A 20,221-nucleotide genomic window follows, 5' to 3' on the forward strand; every position below is an offset into this window, starting at 1 on the left:
TTTATTTTATTATATATTTATTTTTCAATATGTAATTTGTTTTGTCTTTCATATTAAAAATAAAAAATGTAAAAGAGAAAATGTCTGAGTGATATTTGGCTGTCTACAATGACAGTCTGTCGTCGACTCGAGCGGCTGTGCTGACCTAAGCCACCACCGGCCCATCTCTGACCTCTCCTTCATCTCCAAAACCCTTGAGAAAGTCGTTGCTGCTCAACTTCAGTTGCACCTTGACACAAACGTCCTCCATGAACCTTTTCAATTTGGTTTCCGCCCCAACCACAGTAATGAAACAGCCCTGGTTAAACTGACCAACGATCTCCTCCGTGCAGTGGACTTTGGACTGCTCACCATCCTCATCCTCCTTGACCCACCAGACACTCATCCAGCGCCTGGCTGACATTGGGATCTCTGGTGTAGCACCTTCCTGGTTTTCATCTTATCTCTACGACAGACAGCAATATGTGCAACTGAGCAACCACAGGTCCAGGTGTTCTGCTGTTTCACAGGGTGTCACCCAAGGGACAGTACTGGGTCCACTATTGTTCATTATCTACCTCCTTCCCCTTGGCACATCCCTCCCCACCTGCCTACAAGACGTTCGGAGCTGGATGGATGACCAGGAACTCCTTGAAGCTCAATGGCGACAAAACTGAAGCTCTTCATCGGCTCCAAAAGCACTTTATCCAAAACACAAACTTCCACGGTCCCAAACTTCATGATCGATGGCTTCTCCGTACCGTTCTCCAGTCAAGTCAAGAGCCTTGGTGTCACTCTGGACAGCACCCGCTCCTTTGCACCCACATAAAGAACATCACCCGCACTGCTTTTTTCCACCTGCGCAACATCTCCGGACTCCGCCCGTCCCTGTCCCAATCCAGTACAGAAGTCTTGGTCCACGCTTTTGTGACATCACGGATCAACTACTGTAATGCTGTTCTCTCTGGCCTTCCAACCAAACTGCTCAACAGACTTCAAATCATCCAAAACTTCGCTGCCCGGATCACGACCCGCACCAGATCCTCTGAACACATCACCCCCATCCTCCTGAACCTTCACTGGCTCCCTGTTCAATCCCGGATCAACTACAGAAACATCCTGCTCACCTACAAAGCCCTTCATAAACTCGCCCCCACCTACCTAAGTGACCTCCTTCAGGAGTATACCCCCTCCCGCTCCCTCCGCTCATCCTCAGCTGGTCTACTGACGATCCCCACATCACGTCTCAGCACCATGGGGGCCTTCAGCTGATCCCAGACTCTGGACCTCCGTCCCTGCACACATCCGACAGTCTGAAACTGTTACAACTTTCAAGTCCCAACTCAAAACTCACCTGTTCAAACTGGCCTCCTCTCTGTAGTCTCCATCATTCTGTGTGTCCCCCTCTTTTCTTTTTTGCTTTCTTCATGTGTCTCTTATCTCTGGTTCTGTTTGTCTGCTCTCCAATGTCCTGCTGTTTCTATCTCTTGTATTTTGTAAGGTGTGCATGGGTGTATTAAAAGGTGCCTCATTAATACGTGTAGAGACGTTATATCATTTTATATAAATTAAAATGATATAATAAACACATTATAATAAAACATAATTTTATATGATGTAAGTATTTCTAAAAGCGACTCATTGAAATGTTTCACAGATCCTGGCGGCAGGAAACAGGAAGTGAAACGGACCTGAGGCTCCAGGACGGGCTGACTGACGGCCGCCTCGTAGATCTCCGTGTCCACGTTCTCCGTCCCTCCCGGAGCCACTTTCACATCCGTCGCTATCAGACTGTTCTGCTTAGAAACACATTAAAACATGTTTTATATTTAAACGACAGCTGATTAAGACAATAACACAATTTTAAAAAAGCAGAAATTAAATCTTCAACAATAAAAGCTTTTAATCTAAATGTGACTTCATCGTTAAATAAAAGGTTATATAGAATATTTATATTGATTGTAATCAAACAGATTATTTTAAAAAGATTTACAGATATTATAATTTACTGTTATTATTATTTACTGATATTATTATTTATTGATATTATTTACTGTTATTATTATTTACAGATATTATTTACAGTTATTATTTACTGATATTATTTACAGTTATTATTATTTACAGATATTATTTATTGCTATTATTATTTACTGATATTATTTACTGATTTACTGCCTCCCATCCATCCATCCTGTGGGCCCACCACTCATGGCAAAAACCGCTGTGGTCGGGTGAGCTGTCACACGGGTGGCAGTGATGGTCTGGGACCTCGACGGACCAGACCCGGGCAGCAGAGGCTGGCTCTGGGGACGTGGAACGTCACCTCTCTGTGGGGGAAGGAGCTGGAACTAGTACGGGAGGTGGAGCGCTACCAGTTGGATCTGGTGGGGCTTACCTCCACGCACAGTGGCTCTGGAACCGTACTCCTGGATAGGGGTTGGACTCTATTCTTTTCCGGAGTTGCCCAAGGTGTGAGGCGTCGGGCCGGGGTGGGGATACTCACTAGCCCCCGCAGCTACGTTGGAGTTTACCCCGGTGGACGAGAGGGTCGCCTCCCTACGCCTTCGGGTTATGGGGGGTAAAACTCTGACTGTTGTTTGTGCCTATGCCCCAAACCGCAGATCGAAGTATTCGCCCTTCTTGGAGACCCTGAATGGAGCCCTGCAGGTGGCTCCAGTAGGGGATGTTCAAAACCTCTATTGCTGAAGCTGCGATGATGAGCTGTGGTCTCAAGGTCTTAGGTGCCTCAAGGGGCGGTAACCCTCGAACACCGTGGTAGACCCCGGTGGTCAGGGAAGCCGTCCGACTGAAGAAGGAGTCCTTCCGGGTTATGTTATCCGGGAGGACTCCGGAAACAGTTGCAGGGTACCGAAGGACTAGAAGGGCGGCAGCCTCTGCCGTGTCAGAGGCAAAGCAGCGGGTGTGGGAGAAGTTCGGAGAAGCTATAGAGAAGGACTTTCGGTCGGCACCAAGGTGCTTCTGGAAAACCATCCGGCACCTCAGGAGGGGGAAGCGAGGAACCATCCAAGCTGTGTACAGCAAGGGAGGACCCTGCTGACTTCGACTGAGAAGGTTATCGGCCGGTGGAAGGAGCACTTTGAGGAACTCCTGAATCCGACTAACACGCCCTCTATGGTTGAGGCAGAGCTGGAAGCTGATGGGGGATCATCGTCAATTTCCCTGATAGAAGTCACTGAGGTAGTCAAACAACTCCACAGTGGCAAAGTCGCAGGGGTCGATCCGTCCAGAAATGCTGAAGGCTTTGGGTGTTGAGGGGTTGTCTTGGTTGACACGCCTCGTCAACATTGCGTGGAAGTCTGGGACAGTGCCTAGGGGTTGGCAGACCGGGGTGGTGGTTCCCCTATTTAAAAAGGGGGACCAGAGAGTGTGTGCCAACTACAGGGGTATCACACTTCTCAGCCTCCCTGGTAAAGTCTACTCCAAGGTACTGGAAAGGAGGGTTCGGCCGGTAGTCGAACCTCTGATTGAAGAGGAACAATGCGGATTCCGTCCTGGTCGTGGAACAACGGACCAACTCTTCACTCTCGCAAGGATCCTGGAGGGGATGCCACCTGGGCGCCTCCCTAGGGAGGTGTTCCAGGCACGTCCAGCTGGGAGGAGACCCCGGGGAAGACCCAGGACTCGGTGGAGAGATTATATCTCCTCACTGGCCTGGGAACGCCTCAGGATCCCCCAGTCGGAGCTGCAGGATGTGGCCCGGAGAAGGGAAGATTGGGGTTCCTTACTCGAGCTGCCGCCTCCGCGACCCGATCCCAGATAAGCGGTAGACGATGGATGGATGATATTATTTACTGATATTATTATTTACTGATATTATTTACAGTTATTATTTATTGATATTATTTATTATTATTATTATATGGTACTGAGATAATTCAGGAGAAGAAGATTCTAATTATAAGAAACACTTTATCCCGGGGATTAGATTTCAGAACATTTTCTCCATTTTAAATTAATATATTTATATAAACAGATATAACAATAAATAAGTACGTTACAGTCTATACAGCAGTGTAATATTAACACGGATATTAATGTTGTGTAAAGCCTCACCTTCTCCCTGCAGGCGGTGAAGTGAACTCTGACCCCGGGCGTCATGGCTTTGGGGTTTCCAAAGAAGGCGGCGAAGCTGAAGGTGAACTTCTCCAGATCTTCTCTCTCCACGTAGCCAAAGCTCGGCTGAGTGTCGGAGACAGAAACAGGTTGTAGTGACGCCACATTCACAGTGTGGTCAGACTTTCTAACACCCTCCAGGGTCCTGAGAGCAGCAGACGCCATCGTTAGCTTGTGTTTATTACCCATAATACACTGCTGGAGGAACACTACATTAATAACTAAAAACTTTAATGATTTTCTCTTATTGCTCAAAGTTTTTTCATTGGTATTAAAGTCATAAAATGCAATAAATCACAGAAACATTACAGTATTACTGATTTAATAAACACATATAAATAATTCAATGAAAAAAGTCACAATTAAAAAATAAGGATCGATTTTATTAGTATTGTATGTGTGATTATAATTATCTTTTAAATTTTGCTAAAATGTTATGTGTGCTTTTATTTTGAAATGTGGATGCAGATAAAAAATGTTTTTATTGTAATTGTGTTAATGTCATTATTTAGTTTATAAAACACAGAATGCATCATGCAGAAACCCGCTCAGGACACACGTTATAATCTTCAGCATTTATGATCCGGAGAAGTGTAAAATAATGTGAATGTATAATATTTGTGTGTCTTGTCTCCTCAGTATGAGAGCAGATGGTAGTGTTAACCTCAAGGGATAATGCAGGAGCAGTACTCACCCCGATGAATGAGATGATGCCGGTGGAGCGGCCGGGCGGAGGCCTGAGGACACAAACACGTCACAATCTGCAGAACCACAGAAGAAGAGAAATAGAGAAGAACCCGCGCAGCTCTTTCTCTTCTTACTTACTTATCAAATGTGCGTTTTCCCAGCAGGCCGAGGGCTCTGGCGGTCTTGGTGGGGTCAGGTTTGGGTTTCGGGGGGGCGGGCTCAGCGGCTTTATTGACGTCCGGCTCCTCAGACGGGAATTTAGTTTCCCCCGGAGTCGAGTCAGAGACCGGAGCTGAAATCAGCGCTTTAATCTGAGAAGATTAAAAAATAGATTAAAATCTCAAAGGGCTCCACGGAAAGGAGAACATATCATCACTGCAGAAACTGAGCAGCTCGAAGGTGCTCAGGGGCTCGAAGGTGCTCAGGGGATGGAAGGTGCTCAGGGGATGGAAGGTGCTCAGGGGATGGAAGGTGCTCAGGGGCTCGAAGGTGCTCAGGGGATGGAAGGTGCTCAGGGGATGGAAGGTGCTCAGGGGATGGAAGGTGCTCAGGGGATGGAAGGTGCTCAGGGGATGGAAGGTGCTCAGGGGATGGAAGGTGCTCAGGGGATGGAAGGTGCTCAGGGGATCGATGGTGCTCAGGGCCTCGATGGTGCTCAGGGCCTCGATGGTGCTCAGGGCCTCGATGGTGCTCAGGGCCTCGATGGTGCTCAGGGGCTCGATGGTGCTCAGGGGCTGGTATTGAACTCACACCCTCCTAGGGTTCTGAAGCTGAACCACGAGAACGCTGAGCCATCACCACCCTTCAAGTAGTAATACCACGGTGTACAAATACTCTGCTAGTACACCAGTGTTTCCCCTACCATTGTCTTGGAGGAGCGCTGTGCCCCCCCGACAGAATGCATCATCTCTCTGGATACCGTCGACCACGGGGCACTGAGACTCATAACCTCAAACCCTGACGCACCACTGCACCTTATATGCTCGTGTTGGATGGTCTTCCCTGACCTCCCCGTAGACTGAAACACTGCACATCCTCATTTATAAAACTATTCTGGGTACTCTTCCACAATACCTAAGGATCTACATGAGTAGGAAATGTAGTGGACCGTATCGGCTTCTCTCCGAGGACTTGTTTCTTCTAACGGTCCCAGAAGTCCGTACAGAACTTGGGAACAGGACGTTTAGTTACGCTGCTCCGGCTGCAGAATGAGCTGAAGCTCAGAGAGCCGGTCTCTGTAACAGACTTAAAGCAACTCTTAAAGACACTGAAGCAGACCGCTGGGTCTGTAACTGTTTTCATTAATGTTGAGACTGTTTAATGTCTGTAACTGTGCTGCTGCCGGTCCCGACCAGGACGCTCTTGAAAAATAAATTTTTCTGGTTAAATAAAGGTTATAAATAAATTCAGAAAATATTCTGTAAATTAGTCAATAACTAAAATTAATCGTTTTTCTCTTCCTTTATAAATGTTTTATTGTATTTAATGCTTCCTATAATTATAGGTTGGGTTTACTATCATTAAGATAAAACTTTGTTATTAATCCCAAAGGACATTTTGCCAGAGAAAGTTTACAACATAAGAATAATATTTATGTACTTAGCATAAAGTTCATCTTTTATTTTTCAACAAAACAAATCTTTACAAAAATACCAGGTCTGTACTCACCCACTCTGGCTGGTCAGGCGGCGGGTTGGGCATCGCCTCCTCCACGACGGCCTGAACACAGTATACACACAATATAATAATGATAAGATTCAACACACACACACACACACACACACACACACACACACACACACACACACACACACACACACACACACACACACACACACACACACACACACACACACACACACACACACACACACACACACACACACACACACACACACACACACACACACACACACACACACACCTCTGCTACCCAGCCTGGAGGAGGGTAGACCGGGAACCCCTGCGGAGGCCCCGGAGGGGGGAGAGGAGGTATGGGCACCGGCCCGTAGGCTGCGGGGTCTGGAGGGGGTACTGGTGGTACAGGTCCGGGGGGGAGAGGCTCGGGTCCCCACGGGTCAGGGGGACGTTCTGGACCCCAGCCGGGGGGTCCCCAGCCAGGCGGAGGTCTCCAGTCGTCAGGGTAAGGGGGTCTCCAGTCTTCAGGGTGAGGGGGTCTCCAGTCATCGGGGTAAGGCCGTCTAAAGTCGTCGATGTGAAGAGGAGGCAGCCAGTCGTCGGGATGGTGCCCCCAGCCCGGCGGCGTTGATGGTGGTCCTGGTCCCCAGCCGCGCGGCGGATGCTCTCTTGGCCCCCATCCTCCGGACTGCGGTGGCCCCCATCCTCCGGACGGCGGTGGCCCCCATTCATCGGGTGGCATTGGCCATCCACCGGGTGGCGGAGGGCCCCAGCATCCCGGTGGCGGAGGACCCCAACCCGGAGGACCCATGTCGAACGGAGGTCCGTCATTACCCGGCGGGCACATCGGGGGTCGGCCCCGGGTCGGTCCCTCTCCTCGTCCCATCTCGAAGCTAAAGTAGGCTAACAGCTAACTGGCTAGCTAACTGTATAAAGGCTAATCAACACAACACTCCGAGTGTAGGAGTGAAACTCATCGGCTAACTCGACAGATACATTCCATTTAGTGTCATAACTCCACAAAGAGTCCGTTAACATATATACACATTTATATTGTTCCGCGAAAAGGCAACGATTTAATGCTAAAGTCTTAAAAAGCCCCACCGAAGTGTTGCCATGTTGTTCTGCTTCTGTCGTCTTTAACGGCGGCCGGAAAGAAGATTCGGGTTCTTTCCCGCCTCCTGCTGTCAGGAGGACGAACTGCAGCCATCCGACCTCCGACAGCAGCCCCCACCCTATTGTTTCTGGATATTTGGGTTGTTAGGTGGTCCGTGAGTGTTTTTTTATTGGTTAAGACAGTGGTCCTTGGTCTGAAATAGTTTGAGACATACTGGTATAGAGTATGAATAAATAAATGCAAACAATAAATAAATAGGATTTTTCCCATTAAAAAAACCTGCGAAAGAAGATATTACTTAATAGATTACAAACATTAATTTATTAATTAATCATCCCTTGACACCTTAATTACCTAAATATTAATGGTAAAACACCAAGTTTAATTTCTGGAGACGCAAATGTTAGAAGGTGGGCGAATTTTTTCGAAAATACCAACAAACGACACCCAAAGTAAATTATAAGCTGCTCTTCAACCATTTGCACCAGCTGCATGATTTTGGTCTCATTCAAAAGATAACTCTCTTATTGTTCTTGCAAAACAGTGAAGAATCACTCCAAGAGCTTCTGGCACTGAGTAATAGTGGTCTGAATATACTGAATTTGAAGAAAATACACTCCGTCTGATGTTTGTTGAAAAAGATGTCTGAAGATGGTTCAGCTGGTAGTCCAGAGCTGAAATACACAATAGAAACATAGAACCAAGTGTTATCAAGTTCACCTTCAAACTTCAGATAAAAAGGATAAAAACTTAATTTATGAGACCGGTTTGTCTCAGAGTAACACCAGGCGTACACCAACTGTGCAATATGTACATGTACATATTATAATATTTATTATTTTTTTAAATTTATAAATAACTAGTATATACCCATATTACCTGTTCGTAGTAATCACACAGAGTAAGTGAAGTATAAAGACATTTTTTTTCTAATATTTGTATGTTTTTTTGTATTTCTTTTGTACAATAAATAATTATTATTTTGGAAAAAAAATGTATTTTGAAAAAGCAAACGGAAGTGACGTATCTAACGAAAGAGGCGCACATTTCCTTTACGATGCGCGCGCCACCAGGACGCTGAGCTGGTCCAGGGTCAGTTTGTAACAAAAGAAGTGGGTGGGCACTTTCTTATCAAGTTGACACTCATTGGCTCATGAAGGTTGTAAAAGACCCATCAAAGCTCCGATTGGCTCAAATAAAGTGTCAATCTAACGCTGAGAGCCCGCCCTAAAACCAGGACGTGTCTGTACCGTGATGAGAGCACGAGATATTAAGTTATGACTGTTTATGATCACATAAGTGTGCGGGCCGGCACACTTATGATTTTCTTTTCAAATCAAATGTATTTATACAGCCCAATATCACAACTGACACATTTGTCTCAGTGTTTACAGACTGTACAGGATACGACACCCTCTGTCCTTAGACCCTCTTAGACCCTCTGTCCTTAGACCCCTCTGTCCTTAGACCCCTCTGTCCTTAGACACTCTTAGACCCTCTGTCCTTAGACTCTCTGTCTTTAGACCCTCTGTCCTCAGACCCTCTGTCCTCAGACCCTCTGTCCTCAGACCCTCTTAGACCCCTCTGTCCTTAGACTCTCTGTCCTTAGACCCTCTGTCCTCAGACCCTCTTAGACCCCTCTGTCCTTAGACTCTCTGTCTTTAGACCCTCTGTCCTCAGACCCTCTGTCCTCAGACCCTCTGTCCTCAGACCCTCTGTCCTCAGACCCTCTGTCCTCAGACCCTCTGTCCTTAGACACTCTTAGACCCCTCTGTCCTTAGACCCTCTGTCCTTAGACCCTCTGTCCTTAGACCCTCTGTCCTTAGACCCTTGCATCGCACAAGGACGGACAGACGTGCAATAGATGTCGTGTGTACAGGATAAACAACATAGTACAAATACAACATTTGACAGAAATGATGTTGTGTTGAAAAAGAGAAAGTTTGGATGAATCCAGGAAAATGTCAAAAAGGCTTCCCGGTGTCCAGCAGGACCAGGGCAGCAGGCGCAGCCACGATTCCTGATCCTGACGTAAACTTTATCAGTGGCAACCTGCCACATGAGAGACAGACACTCCGGGGATGATACCCCGGATGATGAGTTAGTAACATACATTTACATAAATGCATACAGATAGAGAGGGAGGGGAAGAGAGGGAGGGGAGGAGAGAGGAAGAGAAGGAGAGCAGGGAGGTGTCCCCCGGCAGTCTAAGCCTATAGCAGCATAACTAGGGGCTGGTCCAGGGCAAACCTGAGCCAGCCCTAACTATAAGCTTTATCAAAAAGGGAAGTCTTTAGCCTGCTCTTAAATGTGGAGAGTGTGTCTGCCTCCCGAACACAAACTGGAAGCTGGTTCCACTGGAGAGGAGCTTGATACCTGAAGGCTCTGGCTCCCATTGTACTTTTAAAATTAAAATATAATTTTGTGTATTTCCTCTAAGGACATCAGAACAACGGTTTTAAAATGGATACAAATCATAAATATATAATAAAATTAAGAGTCGTCCTGCAGCGTCGCAGAAAAAGCTTTTATTTAGTTCGCTGGCTGAAGTCACTCAACTCCGATCGAGAAACTAGAATTATAGAACATCAACAATATGAATATAGGATCTCTCAAAATTACAGCAGAACATGGAGCTGGAGCATCAGATGTCCCTGCGTCCTGCAGAACAAACTTCTCCTCCTGACAGCGCCCTTGTGCAGACGGGACAAACGGAGCCGGGGACAAAGTCTTTGCTCAGCAAATGAGGAGACAGTGAGCCGGAATCAGCGGCCAGTTATTGCAGTGAAACTTCCGACGTCTTTACAAACATGTTAAAAAACTTGTGAGCAAATCTAAATCTGAAGTCGCATCTTTCATATTTTTCTTTACTCTCAAATGAAGGCAACCTCTATCATAAAAATAAATCAAGGCAGAACGTGAGATGAAACAAAGATATCGAACGGAGTTCACAACGACTTTATATCCCTGGATATCAGGGATCACGCAGGAAACACGTCGCTGCTGCGGAGATCAGCGTCAGAACTCAGAGGAACTCTCCATTTTAAAACGTTTAGCAGAGTTTTTACTAAAGGAAGAATTCTGAGATGAAAGTCATAAAAAATCAAATACATATTGTTTCAAACTGGTTTTAAACTGGATTCAAACTGGTTTTAAACTGGATTCAAACTGGTTTTAAACTGGATTCAAACTGGTTTTAAACTGGATTCAAACTGGTTTTAAACTGGATTCAAACTGGATTCAAACTGGATTCAAACTGGTTTTAAACTGGATTCAAACTGGTTTTAAACTGGATTCAAACTGGTTTTAAACTGGATTCAAACTGGTTTTAAACTGGATTCAAACTGGATTCAAACTGGTTTTAAACTGGATTCAAACTGGTTTTAAACTGGATTCAAACTGGATTCAAACTGGTTTTAAACTGGATTCAAACTGGTTTTAAACTGGATTGAAACTAGTTTTAAACTGGATTCAAACTAGATTTCAGACTGGTTTCAGTGGCATCAGACTGATAAACAGAAGTGATAATTTGACTTTCATGTCAGAATTGATTCTCATACTTTAAGACTCAGAATTTGAATATTAAACAGTTTCTTCGTCACACAACGCTCGTCTCCCTCCGCACTTTGATTTGAAGAGAACACAGAATGTGAGAAACAGGAAGTGGAAAAGCGAGTGCAGCTGTGTTCGGGGGGGTTGGGGGCATCCTTCTGATTGTCCCCGCCCCTTCCAGGTGAGGGGCTGTGGCGGGGCACGCCTCGTCCCCTCTCTCCCGACTGCGAGAGCGTCCCCCCGTGGGCTCAGTCGAAGGGGCTGAAGTCCCGCTCCAGGTTCTCGGACTCGTCATCGTCTGAGAAGAAGTCGTCGTCCTCATCGATGTCGTCCTCGTCGAAGTCCTCGTGCCACTCGGGGACGTACTCCTCGTCGTATTCGTCGTCATCGTCCTCCGCCTCCTCGATGCCCTCTTCCCCCCCGCAGTTGTTGTTGTCGGAGTCTCCGGCCTTCGACCTGACAGACAAAGTTCCTTAAATATACGTTTGATTTATTTATTGTATTTTGCCTTTTCACCCTTTTCCCACCAGAGTGATAGAAAACTGCATTTATATACAAATATACATCATAAATAAATAAATGACAATTTTGTTAAAATATTGAACAGGAAGTCATATTTATTATGCATCTCTGCAGCTGTGACGCTAAACTACTATTTATTTATTAATTAATTTAATTATTCATTTAATTATTCCTTCACCTCTCTGGATGAAAATACTGATATTCTTCCTCTCATTACTTTAAATCCATTTTTATTGCCTGTCGATGTAATAAGAATTGAAAGAATTGAAAATAAATAAAATAGTGTAATACAATAAATTATACATGAAAAACACAGAACTGCAAAGAACACATCCACAAAATAATAAAATAAGATTAAAATGATTTAAAAAAAAGAAATATCCATAAAACTTAAACTTAACGTAAACTTAAATTGAAGAGAATATGAATAAAAAAAATCTCTGTATTATTATTATTATTATTATTATTATTATTATTATTATTGTGGGTTAGTTGTTTGCTTACTTCTTGTTGGCGTCGGTGTTGTTGGACAGCGAGGAGGCCGGAGCGCTCTCGGCCTCCTCGCTGCTCCTGGACTGATAACCCACCCTGAAGTCCTGGATCACATAAAGCAGCAGTCACACATCACACGCGTCAAACTGGAGGAAACTACAGATACTTTCAGCCTAGGGCTGGATCCCACAGACATTCTGAGTCTATAGTGCGAGTCCAGAAAGTGAAGTCTGGATGAAGCAGGTTCAAAGTGTTTCATGTTGTTCACATGTCAAAGGTTTGTACAGATTCTGGATCTGTCTTTGTATCACTCCATAAATCACTAGATCCTGTCAACACACAGAACTCTGTGCATCTCCTGCATGTAGTGAGTGTAGCGTGTATAACATGAGCTGTGAGTGACATGTGAACAAAGCCCTCTGCACAAAGCTTCAGAATATAGAGAGGAATGAAAGTGGAAAGTTTGGTGTATGTAAGTGCTACTGAAGTGGAGACTTCTGCTGAAGAGTGTGAGAAAAAGCTCCTTTAGAGAAAAGCTCCTTTAAAGATATGTATTGTAACATTCATGCATGTTGTACACACTACAGGTGAACAGAGTCATACATGTTGTACACACTACAGGTGAACAGAGTCATACATGTTGTACACACTACAGGTGAACAGAGTCATACATGTTGTACACACTACAGGTGAACAGGGTCATACATGTTGTACACACTACAGGTGAACAGGGTCAAACATGTAACTAACAGATATCATGAAGCTTCCCCACTTCATGACTCACATCAACACAAGTTTATATTACAAGTGTTTAATATGTACATGAGGCGTTATGTAATGTAGCTGTGGAGAGTTTAGCAGAAATGGACAGTTAGTAAATGAACTCCTGAGTGTGTGCAGTTCTGTTCTGTCCTCAGTGTGACGGTACCTGAGTGGAGTGCTGCAGGATGGCCAGCAGGCGCTCCTGGATGCGGCGGATCAGCTCCAGCCCGGTGTTCAGGTGTTGTGGTTTCAGCAGCCGGACACAGGAGGCCAGGTCGGTGCACTGCAGCAGAGTCTCCTCTGGAAACACAGGGCGCAGGCTCAGAGCCGCTCAAACAGTCTGTACTCATCATACACAGGGGGGGGGGGGGGGGGGGTGGCTCACCCAGCAGGATCTGCAGGGCGTTGGTGTGCAGGTCCAGAGCCTCCGTCTGCTGCTCCATCACGTCCATCTTCTCCGTCTCCTGGTTGTAGTAGCTGTACACGCAGGAGTAGGCCAGCACCTGCAGACCGAGCGCAGGGCACAGAACAAGACTTCTGATCCAGAAACAGCTTTCAAAAGGTGTTTACAAGCCTTCGTCCTCTAAAGCAACAAGTCCGAGCCAGTGCAGAGCAGCATTCAGAACTCACATCTACAGTCTGTGAACAGCCTACCTTTCGAGCTTGAGCGAGGACTTTACAGGCGTCGATGACGAAGGTCAGAGACTTCATCTGCAGAGCTTCATTGATGGACGACACTTTGTTCTCCAGGTTGATGGCAAAATCCTGAATACACAAATAACAATTGTGACGGCCCCTGCTTAACCTGTCTTGTGTCAGTCACTGTGTTGTATGTCTTTAAGGGGTCAGTGGAGCTGATGGCAGTGTCCGTGAGATCTAGAGCACCTGGGCGCAGCACACCCCAGAACCATAAAAGGCCAGTATCCGCGATGCTGCCCTCTCTCCCTGCCTGAGCAGGAAACCACAGGGTTTTTGGCGTTGTCTTTTGTTTGCATACCTTGCTGCGCAAGTTATGTCCCTTTTTACAAATAAATCACTTATATATTTTGGCCATTGGGTGTCCTTATCGTCTGTTTGTCCTGCCCTAGAGCCGGGGTTGTGACAAATTGGGGGCTCGTTCCATGTTGTTTTACGAGTATGTGGCCCGGCTGATTCTTTTGTTTTGCTGTTGCCGGTAGCGGTAAACATTCGTTGTTCGGTAGAGTTTAGGAAGAGGACACTCTTGGTTTGGTTGGACAGGATGAATTGGCTGGTCTGTTGGGATTGTCGGTATGATTTTGTTTGATGTATAGCTGCTGAAGGTTATTATTTGGACTGTGGAGAGTTGTGATCTTAGAGCCAGCTATTGTTTATGCTCGTAGCGGATTAACAGGTGTATATTTCCCAGTGCGCAGTTTTGATAAAGTGGTGCGGATTCTTCCCTGGTAGGCTGTAGCGGCATTCCCTTTGGGTTTGTCGGGGGGATTGTTGTAGTGTTGGGACGGACGTGGTTGAAGCTTTGCTTGGGAGCATGTCCGTAGTTTCGAGAGGGTTGCTAGCTTGCTAGTCGCCAACCTGAGCCAGCGGTCGTTAGTGCGTAAATACCCACCGCAAGTAGCTGCATGAAGACTAGGAGGGAGTTTACTTAGTGGGACTAATTTGAGATAGTGGGAAATATCCAAACCGGTTGAGGGTAAACCTCTTGTTATGTACAGGGAAACTTCACTGTGTGGCTGGTCCTGTTTTGTCGTAGAAGTTGTTTTTTGCTGGTTGAGTGTAAAGATTTGGAAAATAAACATGTTGGATCTTGAGGCCTTTATTGCTAGTCCCTCGGAGGAAGTGTTACAGAAATTTACAAAGGAGCAATTGCTTAAACTGTCTGAGCATTATTCAGTGGTTGTGGGGGACAAACGTCTTGAAGAAGATATTAAAGTGGCTTTGAAGTTAAAACTGATTGAGATGGGAGTTTTGACGGAGGATCAGGAAGAGCCTTTTCCGGTTTCCACAACTATGTCTGCCCAGACGCAGGGGTTGACTTTTGAACAACAAAAGGAGCTTCTTGCATCGCAAAGGGAGCACGTGACATCGCAAAGGGAGCATGAAAGATATATGCAAGAGTTGGAAATGAATAAGCAAATTGAGGTAGCGAGGATTCACCAGCAAACGGAACATGCAAAGATGGATCTGGAGATTCGCTGGTTGTCTGAAGTAAAAGCTGACAAGTGGTCCACTGAGGATCTGTCGTGGGATAGGATTAACAATTTTGCCTATTCCTTTGCATAAAATGATCCTCGACTGTGAGCTTGTGCAGGGTGAGGTTGCTGTGGGGGTTCGGCTGGCGTTGCCCATTGAAGGGGTTCACTTTATTTTGGGCAACGGGTTGGCTGGTAGCCGTGTGTGGGCTGACACTCCTCCCTCACCTGTGGTTACACTCTGTCCGGTGGATGCTACTTCTGATGAGAGCTCCGGTGAAGGTCTTTTCAGCCTGTGTGGTTACACGCGCAATGGCGAAGTCAGAGTTGGATGCGTTATCTGACAGTTGTGGTGACGTCAATTTGGAAGTTCCGTCTCTGTCGGATTTCCCTCTGTCAGTTTCACGTAGTGAGCTTTTGCATGAGCAACGGAGTGATCCCTCCCTAAAAGAGTTGTTTGATCGTGTCTTGTCTGTCTCTGAAATAAATAGTACGGCCGGTGGTTATTTCTTGCAGAATGAGTTGTTCAGGAAATGGATTTCCCTGGGTGGTGATATTGTTGGAGAGGCCGTTTTCCAGTTGGTGACGCCGGCTAAGTTTCGCTCCCTGATGCTCAAAGTGGCCCATGATGACCATGGACACTTTGGCATAAGAAAAACATATCTGAACGTCCTTAAACATTTTTTTTGGCCGCGGGTGAAAAGAGACGACTCCGCGTACATTAAAACATGCCATGTATGCCAGCTAACGGGAAGCCGAATCAGGGCATTACGCCTGCGCCACTTCAACCTATCTCTGCTATAAATGAACCATTTGAACATCTCATTGTGGACTGTGTAGGGCCGTCTCTTGACAGTTATGTGTCAAAGCACCAGGTATCCCGCTGCGTACCCGTTGAGCTCAATTACTACGAGCACAGGTTTCAGCCCTAACGACTAACTCCGCTGCTCTGAGTTCTCCTGTCTCTGAGTGCTTGACTCATTTCTACTGCCTTTTTAAACCTGCTTTTACTGTTTCGTGTTCTCTTAATCTGCTTCTCAGGTACCGGGGTTGCTGAGGATACGGAGGGTAAAGTGGCAGGCCAAGGGGCGTGTAGAATTAAGAGTCGTGTGTGTGTATATATTGTGTTTGTTTTTTTCACTTGAGTCACTTGTATTTTTGTACTTGGGGATGGTGATACAGTGCTGATGGTACCCAATAGGACATCAACTTTATGGGGAAGGGGGGTGTGACGGCCCCTGCTGAACCTGTCTTGTGTCAGTCACTGTGTTGTATGTCTTTAAGGGGTCAGTGGAGCTGATGGCAGTGTCCGTCTGATCTGGAGCACCTGGGCGCAGCACACCCCAGAACCATAAATCCGCGATGCTGCCCTCTCTCCCTGCCTGAGCAGGAAACCACAGGGTTTTTGGCGTTGTCTTTTGTTTGCATACCTTGCTGCGCACGTTATGTCCTGTTTACAAATAAATCGCTTATATATTTTGGCCATTGGGTGTCCTTATCGTCTGTTTGTCCTGCCCTAGAGCCGGGGTTGTGACACAATATAGAGACAATAAGATCCAGCTGTTACAATAAAAGCCTCTTTACTGTGCAGCAGCTGCAGACATGAAGCCATAACGGTTTCATTAACCAACATTGACACATGGAGCAGCTGCTTTAGCACACAATAAAAATAAATACAAATATTTATAAAAGGTAGTAATAATGATACAAATAATAAAAGATATTAACAATAATAATACTAATACAAATATTAATAATATATATTTCAAATTATAGTAATAATGATAATAATGATAATAAATCATGAAACTAATAAGAATAATCATAATAATAAGAAAACTAATAATAATAACAATAATAATACTACAGCACCTTGGCCTGGTGGTGGAAGGTGCATCTGTCATTATAATCCTGGAACTTCTTCTCCTGCCGCGCTGCTTTACTCACCTGCAACAACATCAGGAAACAATAAATAACGACGCTGAAGGGTTAAGAGGTGTGGACGATGTTGGAAGTCTCAGATCTTACGTTTTATTTGAAGAATTAACATTTTATTCTGCATGTTTTTATATCGTTCCTTTTTTCTTTGTAACTTCTGTTTAAATAAAGAAGAGATTAAGTTGGTTTGTTTGATATGGAGTCATTTATTAAAATGTAATTACTAGATATGGTATAGTAATAATATTATAATATCATAAAATCAGAGCTCTAGTGGGATTTATTTCCTTTTATTTCTTTACGATCTCCTTTCACTGTAACCGTTAATCATCACGGAGCCCGAGACAGTTTTCTCGGTCTCCGATTGGACGTGGTCATGTGATGGGGAGCGACCCACCATGGCGGAGCAGTTGTAGTAATCTTTGTGTGTCGGTTTCCAGGGTTTCAGACAGCGCCAGCAGAAGCCGTGGTTACACTTGGCACAGGTCATACTGAGGACAGAGGGACAAACATCGTCAACATCACCAAACAATAATCTTCCTCATCACAGGGCTGGAGACTCATAAATAATATAGAATATAGAGCTCACATTTTTACTGCAACAATTCTGAAATCCCACTTCAGAATGTCTTAATATCTGAGTGACACCCTGAAGTGGTCTGCTTGTAGTTTGAAGAGAAATTGGTCTTGAAATGTTTTCTATTTTGTTAAGTTCGACTAATTACACACACAACTATAAGAGAGTACGTGTCACAGGTGAGAGTACGTGTCACAGGTGAGACATACGGGTGAGAGTACGTGTCACAGGTGAGACATACGGGTGAGAGTACGTGTCACAGGTGAGACATACGGGTGAGAGTACGTGTCACAGGTGAGAGTACGTGTCACAGGTGAGAGTACGTGTTACTGGTGAGAGTACGTGTCACAGGTGAGAGTACGTGTCACAGGTGAGAGTACGTGTCACAGGTGAGACATACGGGTGAGAGTACGTGTCACAGGTGAGAGTACGTGTCACAGGTGAGAGTACGTGTCACAGGTGAGTGTACGTGTCACAGGTGAGAGTACGTACTGCAGACAGCCCTCGTTCTTCTCGATCTGAGCCTGGCAGCTCGGGCAGCGTTTGGAGATGAGCTTGGCAAGGTGTTTGCTCTGAGCCTCCATGTTCATCCCTTCATAATATCCTCCATCATCCATCCACTGGGACATGTGGCTGCAGCTGGCCGGGTAGTGAGCCTGAGGGGGAAGCATCTTTAAATTAAATTCTAATTAATTATATTAAATTCTGTCTCTGTGTCCCTCTCTCTCTGTATATCTGTCTGTCTCTCTCTCACGTCCTCCTCTCCCTTGCCTCTCTGTATATCTGTCTGTCTCTTCGTTCTTCGTGTCTCTCTCGCGCTGGATGAGGTCCGTGCGACGGGGGGGCAGGGGACGGTGCATGGCGCAGATTCTATTTAGTTCTCTCCTCCGCTCTGACTGTAGGTGTGTGCGCACGTGTGTGTCGGGTGTGAAGCCCCACCCTTCGTAAAACGGAGCGAAGGAGAGAATGTGAATGCGCAAAGTAGACAGTACACACTGAAACGTGCACATCAATTAGATCAATAACATAAACGTTTAGTTTATTTAATAAAAGAGACCTGTCAATGTGAAAAGTGAGTTGTGAATATACATTTTTCTTTTCTTTTTTACTCGGGGCTCCGTTGGGGAATCTCTCTCTCTCTCTCTCTCTCTCTCTCTCTCTCTCTCTCTCTCTCTCTCTCTCTCTCTCTCTCTCTCTCTCTCTCTCTCTCTCTCTCTCTCTCTCTCTCTCTCTCTCTCTCTCTCTCTCTCTCTCTCTCTCTCTCTCTCTCTCTCTCTCTCTCTCTCTCTCTCACCTGGGGGAAGTTGCAGCTGAAGCAGGAGGCCCAGCAGCACTTGCAGCAGGTCCCCATGCTGCCCATGTTCTCCTTGCAGAGGATCTGGTCGCAGCCCTGAGGGTTGGTGCACCAGGTGAGGTTGGAGCAGCTCTCCACGTAGCCTCTGAGCAGGGCACCTTCATACTGGGGGGGGAGACACATTATCACCAAAACGTTTTAAAGATTCTTCATATTCATTTATATTTATGATCTAAATGTTGTGCTTCCTGCATGTTACATTAACTACTAAATATACTCATAATAGATTTAAATTTGACTTTAATTTAACCATATTTCTATGCATTATTTTGTATTTTATGTTTATTACTACAAAAGCCCAGGTGGGTGTTCATATTACATCCCATAATAATAACAACAGGTTAATAAGTGTTCCTCCATGAGTAAATGAGAGTAAAATAATCGCATTACCTTGGCGATGGTGTCCTTGTCGGTGAGGATGCTGAGGAAGAAGAGCGATGTGGGCTGAGCCTGGCAGTCTGTGATTGGACAGTTACAGCTCATCACCAGGTTCTGCTCGATCCTCGCCGTCAGGTACTCCTGCCAGCACGACCTGCAGCAGTAGTGCAGGCAGCTCAGCGAGGGCGCCGGCTCCGTGGGGGGGCCGCGGGGGCCCAGGCACACGGGACAGGTGGAAGTGGGACTAGGCGGCGGCTGAGGGTTCCGGCTCTTGAGCCCGGCGGCCATGATGAGGGCATCTGGGTCGTCGGTTGTAGCGCTGCACCAACAGGTCCACATTCCACTTACAGTGAACCAGGAGGTGTTCGGCCCGGTCCAGGTCCAGACTCAGAGTCCCCGACACCTGGGGGGACAGAGACACCATCACCTGTCTGACACCAAACACACCATCACCTGTCTGACACCATACACACCTGAGAGACACCATCACCTGTCTGACACCATAAACACCTGAGAGACACCATCACCTGTCTGACACCAAACACACCATCACCTGTCTGACACCATACACACCTGAGAGACACCATCACCTGTCTGACACCATAAACACCTGAGAGACACCATCACCTGTCTGACACCAAACACACCATCACCTGTCTGACACCATACACACCTGAGAGACACCATCACCTGTCTGACACCATAAACACCTGAGAGACACCATCACCTGTCTGATACTAAACACACCTGAGAGACACCATCACCTGTCTGATACCAAACACACCTGAGAGACAACATCACCTGTCTGACACCAAACACACCATCACCTGTCTGACACCAAACACACCTGAGAGACACCATCACCTGTCTGACACCAAACACACCTGAGAGACACCATCACCTGTCTGACACCAAAC

At 45.9% G+C, this 20,221-nt stretch overlaps 2 protein-coding genes across 9 annotated transcripts in view; both read right to left on the reverse strand.

The window, feature by feature from the left end:
• Positions 1-7,597, reverse strand: part of LOC115004560 (uncharacterized) — a 32,765-nt gene extending 25,168 nt beyond the window's left edge. For 2 of the 8 annotated variants that reach the window (XM_029426220.1, XM_029426219.1), the window contains exons 1-6: positions 6,728-7,589; positions 6,472-6,522; positions 4,942-5,114; positions 4,811-4,853; positions 4,057-4,182; positions 1,671-1,778 (exon numbers count right to left, since the gene is read on the reverse strand). In XM_029426220.1, the coding sequence (XP_029282080.1) occupies positions 1,671-1,778; positions 4,057-4,182; positions 4,811-4,853; positions 4,942-5,114; positions 6,472-6,522; positions 6,728-7,327 (1,101 nt within the window). In that variant the 5' untranslated portion in view covers positions 7,328-7,589. Of the gene's footprint in view, positions 1-1,670; positions 1,779-2,146; positions 2,180-4,056; positions 4,183-4,810; positions 4,854-4,941; positions 5,115-6,471; positions 6,523-6,727 lie in introns of those variants that run through there. The other 6 variants (XM_029426218.1, XM_029426217.1, XM_029426221.1 and 3 more) reach the window with 6 other exon arrangements.
• A 2,469-nt stretch (positions 7,598-10,066) lies between these two features.
• The window catches only part of LOC115004555 (cullin-9), a 30,956-nt gene continuing 20,801 nt past the window's right edge, over positions 10,067-20,221 (reverse strand). Inside the window, 11 exon segments of the mRNA XM_029426208.1 lie at positions 10,067-11,566; positions 12,137-12,228; positions 13,053-13,186; positions 13,272-13,389; positions 13,541-13,651; positions 16,930-17,004; positions 17,393-17,486; positions 18,065-18,228; positions 18,867-19,031; positions 19,317-19,616; positions 19,618-19,707. Of these exon segments, the coding sequence (XP_029282068.1) occupies positions 11,359-11,566; positions 12,137-12,228; positions 13,053-13,186; positions 13,272-13,389; positions 13,541-13,651; positions 16,930-17,004; positions 17,393-17,486; positions 18,065-18,228; positions 18,867-19,031; positions 19,317-19,616; positions 19,618-19,707 (1,551 nt within the window). The 3' untranslated portion in view covers positions 10,067-11,358.

The sequence above is a fragment of the Cottoperca gobio genome, unplaced genomic scaffold (assembly GCF_900634415.1).
Source record: "Cottoperca gobio unplaced genomic scaffold, fCotGob3.1 fCotGob3_130arrow_ctg1, whole genome shotgun sequence".
Classification (NCBI taxonomy): domain Eukaryota; kingdom Metazoa; phylum Chordata; class Actinopteri; order Perciformes; family Bovichtidae; genus Cottoperca; species Cottoperca gobio.